The 14963-nt window shown below is 32.7% G+C and overlaps 4 protein-coding genes across 5 annotated transcripts; 2 read left to right on the top strand and 2 right to left on the bottom strand.

Moving 5' to 3' along the window:
- Window positions 1-18: 18 nt before the first annotated feature.
- LOC117159616 (proliferation-associated protein 2G4) lies at window positions 19-3757 on the bottom strand. The gene is made up of 7 exons (XM_033339615.2): window positions 3600-3757; window positions 2142-2376; window positions 1885-2047; window positions 1621-1800; window positions 1283-1531; window positions 1052-1198; window positions 19-972 (listed from the first exon to the last, which is right to left on the bottom strand). Exons 1-7 carry the CDS (start codon window positions 3682-3684, stop codon window positions 868-870), a joined length of 1164 nt encoding a protein of 387 aa, XP_033195506.1. The 5' UTR covers window positions 3685-3757; the 3' UTR covers window positions 19-867.
- Window positions 3758-4099: 342 nt separating this feature from the next.
- eIF4B (eukaryotic translation initiation factor 4B) lies at window positions 4100-8272 on the top strand. The gene is made up of 12 exons (XM_033339590.2): window positions 4100-4256; window positions 4473-4601; window positions 4888-5069; window positions 5160-5267; window positions 5340-5559; window positions 5638-5886; window positions 5970-6183; window positions 6262-6313; window positions 6393-6498; window positions 6577-6673; window positions 6743-6809; window positions 6876-8272. The coding sequence occupies exons 1-12, from the start codon at window positions 4247-4249 to the stop codon at window positions 6942-6944; spliced, it is 1503 nt and encodes a 500-aa protein (XP_033195481.1). The 5' UTR covers window positions 4100-4246; the 3' UTR covers window positions 6945-8272.
- Window positions 6811-11593, bottom strand: Sec15 (exocyst complex component Sec15). 2 transcript variants are annotated; one of them, XM_033339578.2, is made up of 13 exons: window positions 11303-11593; window positions 10733-10898; window positions 10372-10658; window positions 10152-10254; window positions 9816-10061; window positions 9572-9739; window positions 9440-9511; window positions 9225-9359; window positions 8799-9169; window positions 8501-8735; window positions 8274-8415; window positions 7970-8156; window positions 6811-7889 (listed from the first exon to the last, which is right to left on the bottom strand). In XM_033339578.2, the coding sequence occupies exons 1-13, from the start codon at window positions 11383-11385 to the stop codon at window positions 7766-7768; spliced, it is 2319 nt and encodes a 772-aa protein (XP_033195469.1). In that variant the 5' UTR covers window positions 11386-11593; the 3' UTR covers window positions 6811-7765. The 2 variants fall into 2 exon arrangements, with proteins under 2 accessions (XP_033195469.1, XP_033195468.1); XM_033339577.2 differs by lacking the exon at window positions 11303-11593 and adding an exon at window positions 11003-11213.
- Window positions 11594-11612: 19 nt separating this feature from the next.
- On the top strand, window positions 11613-14881 carry Rsf1 (Repressor splicing factor 1). Its single transcript, XM_033339626.2, has 4 exons — window positions 11613-11703; window positions 12398-12659; window positions 12945-13529; window positions 13956-14881. The coding sequence occupies exons 3-4, from the start codon at window positions 12952-12954 to the stop codon at window positions 13981-13983; spliced, it is 606 nt and encodes a 201-aa protein (XP_033195517.1). The 5' UTR covers window positions 11613-11703; window positions 12398-12659; window positions 12945-12951; the 3' UTR covers window positions 13984-14881.
- Window positions 14882-14963: the final 82 nt, after the last annotated feature.

Below are 14963 nucleotides of genomic sequence, written 5' to 3'. Positions count from 1 at the left end.
CAACGAAACACTTCGAGGTTCATTGGCATTTCATCGTTTATACGGAATTCCAATATGGACATTCTCATTTCAATTGTACAATTCGAAATTAGGTGTTTTCTTTTTATAGTATGAATTAATTATTAATTCGCTAGACACGAGATGCACAAAATCAGCTAGTGCAAAACTAGCATTAGTGTCAAAGTAAGTTGTGTCATGCTGGGCAGTGCATTCAGAAACTGCAGAACGTATTAACTGTGATTCTTTTCAAGTATCTTTTCGTTTACGTAATGAAAGAGACATTAATCAGCATGAGATAGTTTTCTTCGATAACCCAAAAACATTTATAAAATCAAATTCGCATTTTATTCGTTTCTTTTATGAAAGAAACATATGAATGCACATGCGGTTCACTTTCTGGCTCGGTCGAATTAAGTCGCACAATGCAGACATATTTCGACCATTATTTGAAAAATAAATTTGACATGTTCGAAATGTAATACATCAGCTGCAAAATGTCTTATGAATAATCATTGTATAATAATACCATGGTCCATGAAAAAATAGTCCGGTATAAAAACGTAAGTGTGGCATAATAAGTGTCGTGAAGTCCGATTTGTCCAGGGCAGAATACGACACTTTTTTATCATGGAAATTCTTGGATTTAAATAGATACAGTTATTTAATTAAACAAACAGCAATATAAAAATGGGAAAGGTATAACGATATGAAGAATCACGATTTATCAATGTCGTCTCAACAAAAAGACAAATATTTCAGGTATAGTGACGTTAAAAAGTGTCTAATTTCTGCTCTGAAGCTGCTTAACAAAAGATAACACAAAGTGCACGATGTTAATACGTCATGAAGAACGCTAAAACGGTTGTGTTAGGCCTTGGCATCAACTTCCATCGCCACTTCACCTGCAGCTTTCTCTGCCTTCTTCCTCATTCTCTTTGCAGTCCTCGGGTTTACCGAGGTGTACAAAAGGGTCTATAAACAAAATTAATTAATTAATAACAGAACCCACTAAAAGAAAAAGAATTGAAAACAAATAATACATAATTCACACCTTCAATTCAGGATCTTTAACAGCATATTCCGATTGATAAATGTCAAGGTCTAAAGGAATTCCTGTAATCTTGTGTTGCCGATTGTGCATTACTAGTACTGTGAATTTGAATTGTGCAGCAAATTCATTTGGTTTTTCATATAGTACCTAGAATAGTAATAAAGATGTAATGACATAAAACTCTTTAATGAAATATAAAAACAAAGAGTTATACATAAGTAACAGGCTTACTTGGAATGGTTCAATCAACCTATGATTTACACATTCTACAACTGCCATTTTTGCCTTCTTCTCATCCTCGAAAGTACGTAAATTGAACGGCATAAGGCCGTGTTTATGAGTGACTTCAGAGTAAAACATGCGAGACGCTTTCAATTTCAGTTGATATGTTTCCTCTGTTTTTTTAAATATAGTAACCCGGGTGTCCTGTTCTCGGCCTACTCCTTCACCAGTACTAACCAACACATCCATTGCATATACCTATAATTTAAAAAATCCACATATATTGCATTTTCTCTATTCTAATTGATTACATATCATATTATATACATATGTAGAATGAACTATACCTCATAAGCTTCAAGAATGTATTTTTCATGTTCCTTTTTCTGTGCATCATTTGGATTTTGAATAATAGTTTTTTCTCCATCTATCTTAAACTGTTTCAATTGGTGACTTAACATTCCTTCAATTGGTTTACACTTGTATACGTCGCAAATTTTTTCTACTGTCTCTGTTATCGTGTACGTCTGTAAACAAAAAGAAGCTACATAAACAACGCGAAAATTAATCAATTTATAGATACAGAGGTGTAAAATATATAAATAACTTACCTCTGTACCTGGCAGTAAAAGCCTCAATGCAGCTTGTGATGCATAATGTGCAGCTAACACTACATCTGCTTTTCTACCAGTAACTTTTTTTTGTGATGAAGAACCTATAACAATAGTGTGTGCCACAACTGCTATGAAGCCATCAACATGTGCTCCAAGATCTCTAAAAATAGAAGATAATAATTACTTTAGAAAATGAGAACAGAAGTTATATTTTATAATATTGAATGTATTATATTCATGGATCATACACTTACACTTTTACCATATCCTCATCTTTGAGTATGAGATCTGGTTCACTTGCAATTGGTGAAAAATGACATATGCAATTATTCACCGATATGCATGTAGGAAAAGCAATTCCCTTCTTCAGCTCTTTTTCCTTTTTAAAGACCTTACTGGTTTCATCCAATATCAGTTCATCTCCAATCTCACAAATTTCTCTTACCGATGCTCCAGCAACGCACTTATCTAAAACTTGCTTTAATACCCCTGAAATTGAAGGAAATCATTTATCATTTATAGGTACTAACGAATACTTTTAACACTAGGTAAGATTTATAAAATATGTACGAAATTACGTAAGTACTAGACACATACATATCCATATACAGATTTGCTTCAAATTTTGCATAACAATAGATGCATAAATAAGTTATTGATTTAAAACATTTATTTTTCTATCAATTTTTAGGGACAAAAGGAGAAAGAGATTAAAGCTATATATTTTTCAAATCACATCACGATAATATATCATATTCCTCCTATTGTGTAGCCACAAAAAATTTCTGCCTTTACTAATGTATATTTCTACGTCTTTTATTTTTTTATACATAATTTTCATCTAATTCTCTTATCCTTCACAAATTTAAAAAATGCTTAAAAATTATAATTATCTCTCAAACAGTACAAAATGGGCTAAATTTATTCAGGGAATTTCGCAATATTCGATATTTTTTAGGTCCCACGAAAAATAAAAAGATCGAATGAAAATGACATCTAAAAAATGTAAAACGCATTAAATTTTTATTATTTGTGATTTTTTTAACGCAAAGAACATTTGAATATATTTTTTGGAATCAAAAGTTATAATCAATGTTTCTTTTCAACTTTTGCTTCTCAAAATTAACAAAAAATCTAACATTTGGAATCGATGACCCATTTATACGCAAAATTTGAAACAAACACGTCTCAGATAATTTCGTGGATATTTTGAATACGGTTCTCCTTTTATTCATGATATATGATATAAAATAATATTGCAACTAAATATGTTATTCAAATGATAATAAATTCCAATCATAATACGATGCGAGCCATACAGCGCAAGTTTTCATTGAACATCCGTCTAGATGGTCTTTTTGCGGAAATGGAAACACATACAGAGATGCAAGCGGATTATGGTTCCTGTATAGTAAAATTGTTACGTCGCGATAATGAAATGAAACGGACAATTTTTCGAGCTACGTAATGAAAAGTAAGCAATTTGCTGTCGATCAATCGTTAGAGAAGTGTAGAATATTGAAAGTATCGATAAGTTATCAAAACGTAATAGTCGGTGCCAACTATCCCACATGGTAAGAGAGCCCGGCATTAGCGCGCCACATTCCATATGGCCAGGCGGAAAATAAGACATTAAGGAGCCCGTGCATGAACCAGGCAATTTCACTTTTATTCGTTCGGCTTCATTAGTGAACGTTAAGTCGTTTTCTTACGATTTACGATGTCACCGGCCATTTTATACTTGGTGACAACGATGTCTTCGGCGATGGTTCTCTCAGTCTCCTCTTTGTCCGCCATGTCTTCAGCACACTATGTTACGATCACGTGACTTAGATAGACTACTTCTTTGCAATTGCTTCCTGTAACAGTCAGTATCTCAGGTTAACCGTGTGTTCCGAAATTTCCTAGTAATCATCTCTGTTGGTATCTCTCAATTGAAATATTCTAAATAAATATCACCCTGATAACACTTTTATCAATTACGGTCATGGATGTTTCTTTTTAAGCTAAATCGTAGCGAATTTCAAGAAATATGTATTTTTTAAATATTTCTAATTTTATATAATTAGTTAAGGAACTTAAACGTGTCGATCGATATTTTTGGCAAAAATATTCGACAATAGAAATGAATAGATATAACTGCGCCGAACAATATAAAATTATTTGTATATTTCGTTTGCATAGAATGTTTGTAGAAATGCGCAAACCTTCCAACTGACTTTGTGACGTACAAGTGTACAAGGTTGGTCGACTTGCATCTTTCTAAAACGTGTTTCATGCCTTATGGATCCTGAGATTGGTCGTGTGGCCTATTGGAACGCGGATTTGATTTGCATTGCTTTAAATTCAAGTCGTAACCATGTCTTCAGGTAAACTATCCCATAGAATAAAATTAAACTGCTATTATTCCGTTTGTTCGAGAATATTTTCGATATAAGACACCTTGATATTGTTGGAATTTTACCATTTTTTACACGACATAACCAAACTTTCCGCGAAACGCAGCGTGCTTTCAATATTGCACTTTTATATATTAAAAATTCCTGTTAAAAATGCTAATTTTTACATGTATCTATTTCTATAAGGCAAAAAAGGGAAAAAGAAGAAGTGCAAAACTGTCGATTTAATGTCATTCCTTGCTGATGGGGGTGCAACACCCACTGTGCCAGTTAAATCATTGAGCAGTTGGATTGAAGAAATGGAAGAGGAGCATGGTAAAACAAATTTATAGATTCCTTTCGTTTTTTTATGCTTTTATCTTTAAGGTCTCATTTCAGCTTATACATTTGTGTGTGCGCGCGCGCGCGCGCGCGTGTGTACATGTATGTGCATATATATACATACATATATATGTGTGTATATATATGTATAGATATATTCATCTATGAGATATAGATGAATGCCTAACATGCTTAAAATTAGGCATTGCTACTATGAAAACATAAAATATTTAAAAATTATAAATTGCTGCAAAAAATGTCAAATATTATTATTTGGCAGATGGGTTCTCATCAAGAAGTAGCAAAGAACCAGTGATTCTACCAACTGCTCCAAGAGCTGCAAGAGGTCCACGTGTTGCAGATGAAGATATCCCTTCTAATCCACCTTATGTAGCATATCTCTCTAATCTTCCTTATGAGGTAGATGAAGCATATTTGACAGAATTTTTTGCAAACATGAAGGTTAGTGCTTTTATCTATTTATCTTTATTAAGTAATATTAGAGAATTTATATTTACTATTTTAACTTGGATTGTCATTACTATCTTTTAGATTTCTAACATACGCTTGCCAAAAGATTCTAATAAACTCAAAGGATATGGATATGTTGAATTTGAAGACCGTCAAAGTTTAATCGATGCTCTTTGTTTATCTAATACAGTAAGTTTCTATAGTTTTCAATTTGGAGTATTTTACAATAATATAATTGTGTATGAATTTTTACTTTCCTAGCCTATGAAAACTAGGAGGGTACGAATTGATGTTTCAAATAGCGTTAATGATGATCGTCGTGGAGGTCGAATGGGTCGCGACAATCGTAGAGACAACGATTATGATCCTGAACGTACATCCGGAGATTGGAGAAGCGGGCCACGAGATGAAAATCTAACATCAGAAGGAGATTCGTACCGGAGTCGGTATGATAACAGAGACCGAAGAGATGATCGGGAAAGTATGCTTATATATGATGATTCTCATTATATACGTGTAGTTAATTGAGAGAAAATTATACAATTAATACTCGAACTAGGTTCCGACTATGATAATAAGCCTGGTGCTTGGCGTGAAAGTAGTGACAGAACAAGGCCAACATTCAGAGACAGAGGTGGTTTCAGAGATGAGGACAAAGATAGAGAATGGCCTCGCTATGATAAAGGTAGCAGAGATCGAGATGGAGGAGACAGAGGAAGTAGTTTCGGCTCGCGTCGTAATTATGGAGATTCTGATTGGGATCGTGATGGCCAACGCAGGCAAGGAAAACCCCCTACAGAAAATAAACGTGAGTATTATTTCTTTTTATAATAAATAAAATGTATAAGAAAACTCTACTCTTTAACTACTAAAAGATATTGAATATTATAGCTGAATTGAGGACTAGGCCAAAATTGCAACTACAGCCTCGTACAAAGCCTATCGAGCCTATTGTTTCAAAAGAAGAACAACAATCTGCAGCTACACCAGCTTCCTCCACAAATATATTTGGTGCTGCAAAACCTGTAGATACCACTGCTAGAGAAAGAGAAATAGAGGAACGTCTTGCGAAGTCGTACGCCGAATCAAAATCCAAAGAAGACGGGTATGGAGAACTGGAAAATTGCTTGAATACTTGAATATAATTCGTCTTAAGATATTTAACAATTAGTTGTCTTTTTAGCGATTCAGAAAAACGCGGTTCTAAAGAGGGTACTTGGGGTAAACGTAATGGGGTAAGTTCATCATGTGAAATATTCTAACATGTCATATGTCACATGATTTTATTTACCATGTATTTGTTACTCTTATTAGGAGGGCCGGGAAGAAAGAGAGAGGGGTCGGCAGACTTGGCGATCCGAAGATGACAGAAGTCGACGAAATGAAAGATCAGCACCACGAAATCAACCTGCTTATTCTGGTAAATTTGAGTAGTGATTATAACTAAACTGAGCTAAAATAATTTATGATATGGTACAATGCTTTCTGTACAATTTAGATCAATATGGAGACTCTAAAGGTCAGCCCTCTTCTCGCGGCGGACGACCATCTTCTAGAGGTCCCCCAAGATCAAATGATACTCGTGGTGGAGATAGGTAATAAGACCATGGAAGAAGGTAGTATTAATGTATAACGTATGTGTTTTAATTGTATTATATTTGCAGAGATCGACGAGATAGAGAGAAAGACGATGTCAGTAGGATGCCAAAGGCAAAGGACGAACAAGCTCCAGTAAGTGGGAGATTCTTTTTATTAATCTTGATCACAATAATTATAAATAACTTCTTTCTGTTTCAGAATTTCGTAGCTTCCAACAAGTATTCCATGCTACCTGATGATGTGGATCCCGACAATATTGATGATTAGTCAAAACTATTATACATCACCAATTAAATTGTGCCACATGCATCATAATTGGTCTATATATGCATATTATTAATTTGTTTTACCTCTATTAAATACTTATCGAATTGATTCACGAATCGAACTCTAAGCTCTTGGTATTACTTTACAAGAATTATTGTTGATTTGTATTTAATCTATTTTATTACTCATAATATGATTATCTATCTACATATGTATTTACTTTATATTTCGATATAAATGTTCAGCATCATTAAATCAGTGTGAAAATTCGGATAACTTTAAAGAATTATATTAATTTTTTAAATATTTAATTCTGAAGATAATTACATCTGTAAGACTTAGGAATTGGGACTTTATACACCATACTTTATCCACTGTACAGTTATTGTACAATATGTAACTCATTTAAATGTAAAATAATAATGCCAATTTAGGAGGAAAACAATTAAAATAATAAGTGTAATGGGAATTTATGTGATGTATTATATTCTATTGCCTGAAATTCAATATTTCATGAAATGGTTAATAATAACAAAAAAAAAAGGGGGTGATTGCAACATAATCGAGCATCGAAAAGTTGATATCATAAAATAAGCACAATAAAGTGTAAGCCATAATATAGCAGGGAAGTTACTATATTAATAATCATTGTATCATGACAATATCAGGAAGCATATATGACTGATCAATGAAAATTTTGTCACAATCATTTTATTATAATATGTTTCTAAATAATTATGCTGTAAGCGTATTTATATATATTAAAAATTATGTATTTACAATCTCTTCCTGAGGTATGTACATACTAACTTTATCTTCATTTACTGTTGTGTAGTTTGTGCTAATTGACGTAACTGTTTCAACACAGTCTCTAGAAGCTTTTTTTTATCCCGCTCACTTTTCTTTAATACAGAAAATACTGTCTTTTTGTCAGATTCTTTTAATCTGTAAGTATAATACGTCTAAAATGTAGATATTGATAATATAGTACAGTATTACATGGAATAAAAAGGCATGGTACATACTTCTCTAACAAAAGTACAGCCATGTTTGGAGATACCAGATGATATTTACTTGATTCATGGCCATAGTCGTGAAAATAAGTAGGCCAGTCCCAACTCATAAATAAGTCTAGTAATTGTCTTAATTGCGCAAAATATTGCAGTAGGATACCTTCGGGTAAACCAGAAACAGGTTCCGAGGCAGCAAATTCTAAAAATTAAAAGATTCTTTTCTAATTTATGTTCGAATCAATTCAATATCACCACAAAATATTTTGTAATCATATATTGTACATCTTATTTAAGAATAAAAGTCAGAAATACGTACGTTCGCATTGTATTGTATCTAAATTGACTTGTTGAAGAGCACCCATAGATATTTGTTTCACATCATCACTAATTATTATTCCTAGTATAGATTTCGCTATATGAGAACAGGCAGATTGACATGCAACTTGCGCGACCTCATCCTAGAATATAAATTCGCTTTGATTTTTATGAAATATTTACAAGAATATAAAACTGATAAGTTCTTATAATATGATAAATGTGTACCGGTAAATTGGTAAAACAAGTAAAAGTACTTTGCAAAAACGCTATGAGATCGGTAATAAAGCCAGACGCGTGCCCTTGAGGTTCTGCCAAATTCCAATCGTAGTTTTCTAATTCTAAAAATTCATCAAGTTTATTCTTTAATTTCTCGCAGATTTGTTTTTCAGCATCGTCCCTTGCAACTCTAAACATAGCTGATTCAACACCCATACAACTCAACTGTCCTTCATGTGGTGTTCTACAATATCATTAGACGATATTACAATAAAATAAATATTCATAATTTATTTAGTTAACCTACCCTGTAATATTAGACATAAATTCTTCCAGATATTTCGTAGATTTTTCAAGATAACCAGTATTTATTATAATTTGAACAACTTGTAGAAGAGCCAATGATGGTTTTCGAAATAATGACGACAAGCATCCACTAAATGTTCTCGTTAGTAATAAATTTGTCGACTTGCAAATCATTTCATCTATTTCTGTTTGAGTGAAATTTAAATCTTCCGAAAATTTTAAACAAGCATAAATGAATTCTTTTACTTGTTGATAGACTTTTGGTACCATATCCGAGAATGGAAATTTTTTTGGAAAATCTACCTTTTGTAATTCCTCGTCATGGTACGGAAACAAACCAAGAACATTATCATATTCTTCTTGCGTTATGACCTAAAATATATCAGTGTATATAAAGTATAAAATCTCTTATAACAAAAAAATATACCTGAATTGGTAAGAAACTATCTTCATCCAAAATGTCTCTAAACACTTGAACCCAATGTTGCATTAGAACCTCATTGTAATGCACTCGAATTTCTTGTAATAAATCCCAAAGTTGTCCTACAGAATAGCCATAATTCTTGTTCCCAAAAAAAAAAGAAAAAAAAAGAATAATTAGAAAATACTAGTAACATATTTACAATGCACTAAGTTACTTACCCTTAATGTTGTATTAAATAGCATTATAAGATTTTTTATTTTTAGGATGAGTGTCGCATCCGTGCAGTAGGCCTAAAGAATTATAATATTTGATCATATAAAATACTCGAGAATAATTTTGATATTACTTACGGAATGGGTGCGCAATGCATTCACGATTTTTGATAGTGCCATTTGCCATAGCTCATCTAAATAAGCGCGTGTAGCTAAACCATTGCCGGTATTTAAAATATGATCTTCTACTACAAAAAATCCTACTATGCCTTGTAAATATGTTTGATAACCAGTTATACTCTCATGCTGGAAACATAAAGTGAAAAATTTAATTAAAAATATAGAATAGTTACTGCACTGATAATTACTTACTAATATTTACCATATTAATAGGCGATTGTAAAACTAATCTAGCTTGCTGTTTTCTTTGCTGTCTATAGTATGCTTTAAACGTTTCCCCTTCACGAAGCACGGTATAAATATGCATACAGCGATAAACAGGACTGAAATCCATTAAGTCTTGAGCACTTAATTCTTCTTCTGACTCATTTGATAAAGAATTTGTTGTATGAGATCTCCTCTTCTTTCTACCAATAATTTCTGCTTCAACAGTTAATTGTTCTTGTGTCTAACAGCAAAAAATAGATCAATGTACTGTATGTATGAATAAAAATTAAAATTAAATCTTTACAAAAAGAATTCCTCGAATCTTACTTACATGTCTCATAGCAACTTCGCCAATTTTTGGTGAATATTTCCTAATATTTTCTAAAAAGTCTCTTAAATCAGACATGGAAGCATCCTTTATATTTTCACGTAGTCTAAAATTATTGTAATCTATCAGTCAGTTAATGTCACTTAATATGTCTGTGTAAATTACTCTCTAGTTACATTCTGCTGTAAAAATAAATAGTCTTTTATCTTGTGACATTACTCACTGCGGGATTTGTTGAGTAATTTGTGAAGAAAATCTGTAATTTGTTACTTTTGGTAAGTCATGATGCTCTAGCTGCTCCAATGTCCTTAAAGCTGGATAATAACGCTTGTCTTTCAACTGCTTTTGCAACTTTGCATAGGCAGCTAAAACAGGAAGACACATAGTAAGACTATCCACTGCAGCAGCCATATTGCTTTCTACTTTGCGTGCTTTAACAAGTTCTTCTCCTTTCTCTATTACTTTGGTAGCAGTGGCAGTAATACGTTTATCAAGTTCCAGTATTTCAGCCTATAAAAAAGATGTTTTATAAAATCACACTTTTCTATTTCACCTAAAGAATCAATCTCAAGATATAGACTGACATTAAGCTGTTGTGCTTGGGATCGAACTTGCAGAAGTTCTCTGATTGAATCAATAAAACCTTGATAATGATGATTGCACATTCTTTCAATATCTTTGTCGTGTGCCTTGATACGCTCATCGAGTTTTTCCATGAACTTTTGATGTTCGTGACCATCGTAAATTGCTCTGTAAAAGAAAAAAAAGAGGAGTAAAGTAACAATACTTATATTGGTTTCTATTTTTCACTTTGAAGCTTTCTCCCTTGAGTAAATGCCCAACAATGGTAATACCTGAAAACAAGGCCTATACTATTAGTATCTGTAGATTCTATCTCATACAGCAGGTATTCGTGCTTTGGAACCATAGTTGACAATAGATTGCCAACTTGGTTAGTTGACAACCTTGACATAATAGTACCCTGATTCTACTTGTCTTTATTCTAACACGGGGGTGTCCACCCGCGTTCTCAACCCTTCTAGTGCGCATATGCGCGATAAATATTGCATCTGCGTGAAGGGATGATACCCCGAAAGCGCGTCTTTTAACGAAATTTTTGATAAACGGCGAACTTTCTAATTAAATTGACATACCGAAAAGTTGGTCCCAAGTAATCGTCTATGCCTTCTATTTCCTGGATGAGAATATCGTATCGTTGCATTTCAATTAAATCCATTGTTAACTTAAATAAGAAAACGTCAGCAATTTTTGGCAAATAAATTTGTACACTCTTATATTAAAAAGGTCAGGTAATTTCCATTTGTTGTTTAGCAATAAATCATGTCAATACACAACAGCTCTCCAGTTTAATTATGACATTTCTGTTAATAATGTTACTGTTATCCAAATAACATTGTCAATATCGTTCAAACTGCCATCTTCGTCAAACTACATACATATGTATGTATATAACACATCTACCATCTTTTATACATAACATAATACATATTGTGCAAACGTGTCATTATACAGCGATCGGTGAACTAATTTAACGGTATAAGATATTTATATAATCACTATATAATATAACATAAATTTTAAATAAATTCTATTAGTCATTTATTATAAATCACATCTAGTCCTATTATAATCTTACATGTACTAATTGGAAGTTAGGGAAGTAGACATTTTGTAACTGTTCGTGTTTATTTAACAAATACTGTATTAAATCAACAGTCATTTAAGTAGAGTGACTCAAAATAAAATATTTATATAATATTATGGAATATATATAAATTTCAAATAACAATATTTTTATGATAAGTCACGCCTAGAGTTCTAGTTTAATTCTGTACGTATATTAATTGATAGTTAGGGGAATAAAATAGGAGGAAGGGAATAGATTTTTTGGAACAATCCGTGATTATTTAATAAATAACAACAATATTAAAACAACAATAAATCAAGTAGAACAATGAAAAATATTTTCAGTGTTGTAGCATCTATTTTACAAAAAAATATGAGAAGAAAATCCCGGAGTTAATTCAAAGTTTTAACTAGTTATTGTTTTATCTACTATATTTGTACTGTTTTCGATAAAATTAGCATTTTACGAAAAAGCATAAGTACGGTTTGCTCAGATAAATCGTTCTTCATGAGTAGAATATATATTCAATGAAAAGGCTTTGTTTATTGGAATGTTAAAGAACTCGGTCAATTTAGAAATAATTATTTCATTCTCTTTGTAGAGAGGAATTTCAAATAGGGAAAAAACCTACTCGTGACATTACGCTGGAGATAGATTAATTCATCTGAGCAGACTGTACGTACATTTGGCGTCTGGGTTGGAGACGCCAAGACATCGGATGCAGTTTCTGTGCACTGTGAACCCCGGTTGATTCTCGCCTATTGATTGTATCATAGTAACAGCGTACTGGATATTCTTTTTCTACTAAATTTCTCGAAAAATTCAGCCAAGAAACGAAAGTTACGAGGGAAACTAAAATATAAGTAAGTATAACTGTCGTGAAGTTAATAACTGTCGTCGAAGACATTGGCGCGCAAGCCGTTGATGTGTTGCTATTCAAGATTTGTTTCTACAGTTTATAAAAGGATCCATTGCGAACATTTATCGTCTTAATACATCGAATTACAGTTTCACCGATTATTTTTAACGATAAATTCAAATTAAAATACGTACCACCGTCTTTTCGTAGCAGTTTTATATTAAATATATTAATCGAATTTTCAAACCGAAGTGTGTAAAAAGAGTTTTGTGTACCTCTGAATTTTTAGGTAAAAAATGACACCAGAAGGGTATACGCGCGTTTATGTCGGCGGATTAAACGAAAGCATTAAAAAGGAAGATCTCCAGACAGAATTCGAAAAGTACGGCAAGCTTAACAAAGTTTGGGTTGCATTTAATCCACCAGGTTTTGCATTTATCGAATTTTTAAATATGAACGAGGCAGAGCTTGCTTGCAGCAGTATGAATGGCACAGAGATTATGGGTGCTAAGTTGAGGGTGGAAATTTCACGGGGTAGAGGTCGTGGTGGAGGTAGGGGTGGTATGGGAGGATTCAGAGGAAGTCGAGGTGGTGCAGCTAGGGGCTATGGGTCTGCTGCCTCCATCGCATTCAATTACAGAGGAAATAATATGTATGCAGATTATGGAGGTTATTATGCAGGCAAGGGTGGTGGAAGTAGGAGTAGAGACTACTACGGCGAAGATTATATGACCAATCGTGCCAGTGGGTATGTTACGCGAGATGGATATACACAAGATGTCTATAATAGCGGAGATCCAAATGCTGATTATTATACCAACAAAGGCACTGGCACATCAAGGTATCGAAGTCGTTCCCCAGCTGGTCGTGGCAGGTATTAATAATACCCAGTCCTTGTAAAATGATCTTAAGTTATATCGTGTTTACATGAATTCAATGAAGTCAGTCTTGTTCAATGAATTGTCCAAAGACGTAACAGTGACAATTGATTTGTCTATACTAGTAACAAAAACAAACATTTGGTCATATTTAAACAAGTGTAAAAATTCCGGGGAATGAGTACTCAATATCTAAATGATAAATATATATTGAAACTTAAATCTACAATGATTGTTAGCACAGAAAATGTGCATACACATAAAAAAAAGATAGTTGCATGATAATATACCAATTGGCACTGAATAAATCTCTTGCATGTGCAAATATATTGTGCAATCTGTAAATTACAGTTAATGAAAGTTATCGGCCAGACGAAGGCGAAAATTATGTGACATTCTATTTTGCACTTCCATGTTCACAGTCATCGTCATCTTCGTGAATGCACATAAAAGATCTACACCGCATTGCCAATCTGAACTGCGGGCCAATCAGCTGCCCACCCTGATGACTACATTTCTATCCAATCTACGCAGCGACCTGTATATAGACAAGAACTACCATTGCAGATCAAGTTGTGCAATACCATTTGTATAGTATACTTTAGTTCTACAGTTTGTAATCGTTTTCAGAAACATTACCCATTACTCACCAACAAAAGCGTTACTGCAAACTTTATATAACATGAAATTGAATCGCGAACGAAATTCGAATCAAGCTATAACGAATCGTAGTCTAAAGTATTTATATACGCAACTTCTATTTTATTTAAATCCGGGGTATTACATATATTTTATAGTTTTGAATAAGTTTTTTTTACGTATATATTATTTTTTTGTGTACTTTTTTAAGGTTCTTATTATAAAGGAACTGGAGAAAATATAGCGAAAAGAAGTAAAATAAGATTCTTCATAACTAATATTTTTTTTTTTTATTAACATTTAATCGTCTATAACTTTTTATCGTCCATTATAGACACGTATATTATTTAATGAATAGTAATAATACTATTTAAAAAATGAAAAAATTACAAGGAAAATGCCAATTTTAGCCAAATGCACACTACTGCTCGTATATATTGAACTGTGCAACTTTGCCTTACGAATTTTTATATGCTGTGCAAAATTAAGATTTAAAAAGCTGCAAAATTGATTCGTTAAGTATAATTTAATCATAATTAAATTATGGCCTTGGAGTATATATGCAGAAATAGTATTGCATTTGGAAACTTTGGAGTATTTACTGCTATGGATACTTGAGTGAAAGGATAAAGAAATTGCGGTAATAATGTTTTGCCATTGCTGTAAATGATGTGGAATTGGATATCTATTAAATGATTTGCTCTCACTACTCTCCGCCACCCTGCCTGCCTGCTCTTGCCTACTTTTTTAGAATTTTCAATACTTACTGATTTCTTCTTATTCATATTGAT

Source organism: Bombus vancouverensis, chromosome 8 (genome assembly GCF_051014615.1).
Source record: "Bombus vancouverensis nearcticus chromosome 8, iyBomVanc1_principal, whole genome shotgun sequence".
NCBI lineage: Eukaryota > Metazoa > Arthropoda > Insecta > Hymenoptera > Apidae > Bombus > Bombus vancouverensis.
Note: the sequence above shows the minus strand (reverse complement) of the source record. Positions and strands in the feature narration are given on the sequence as shown.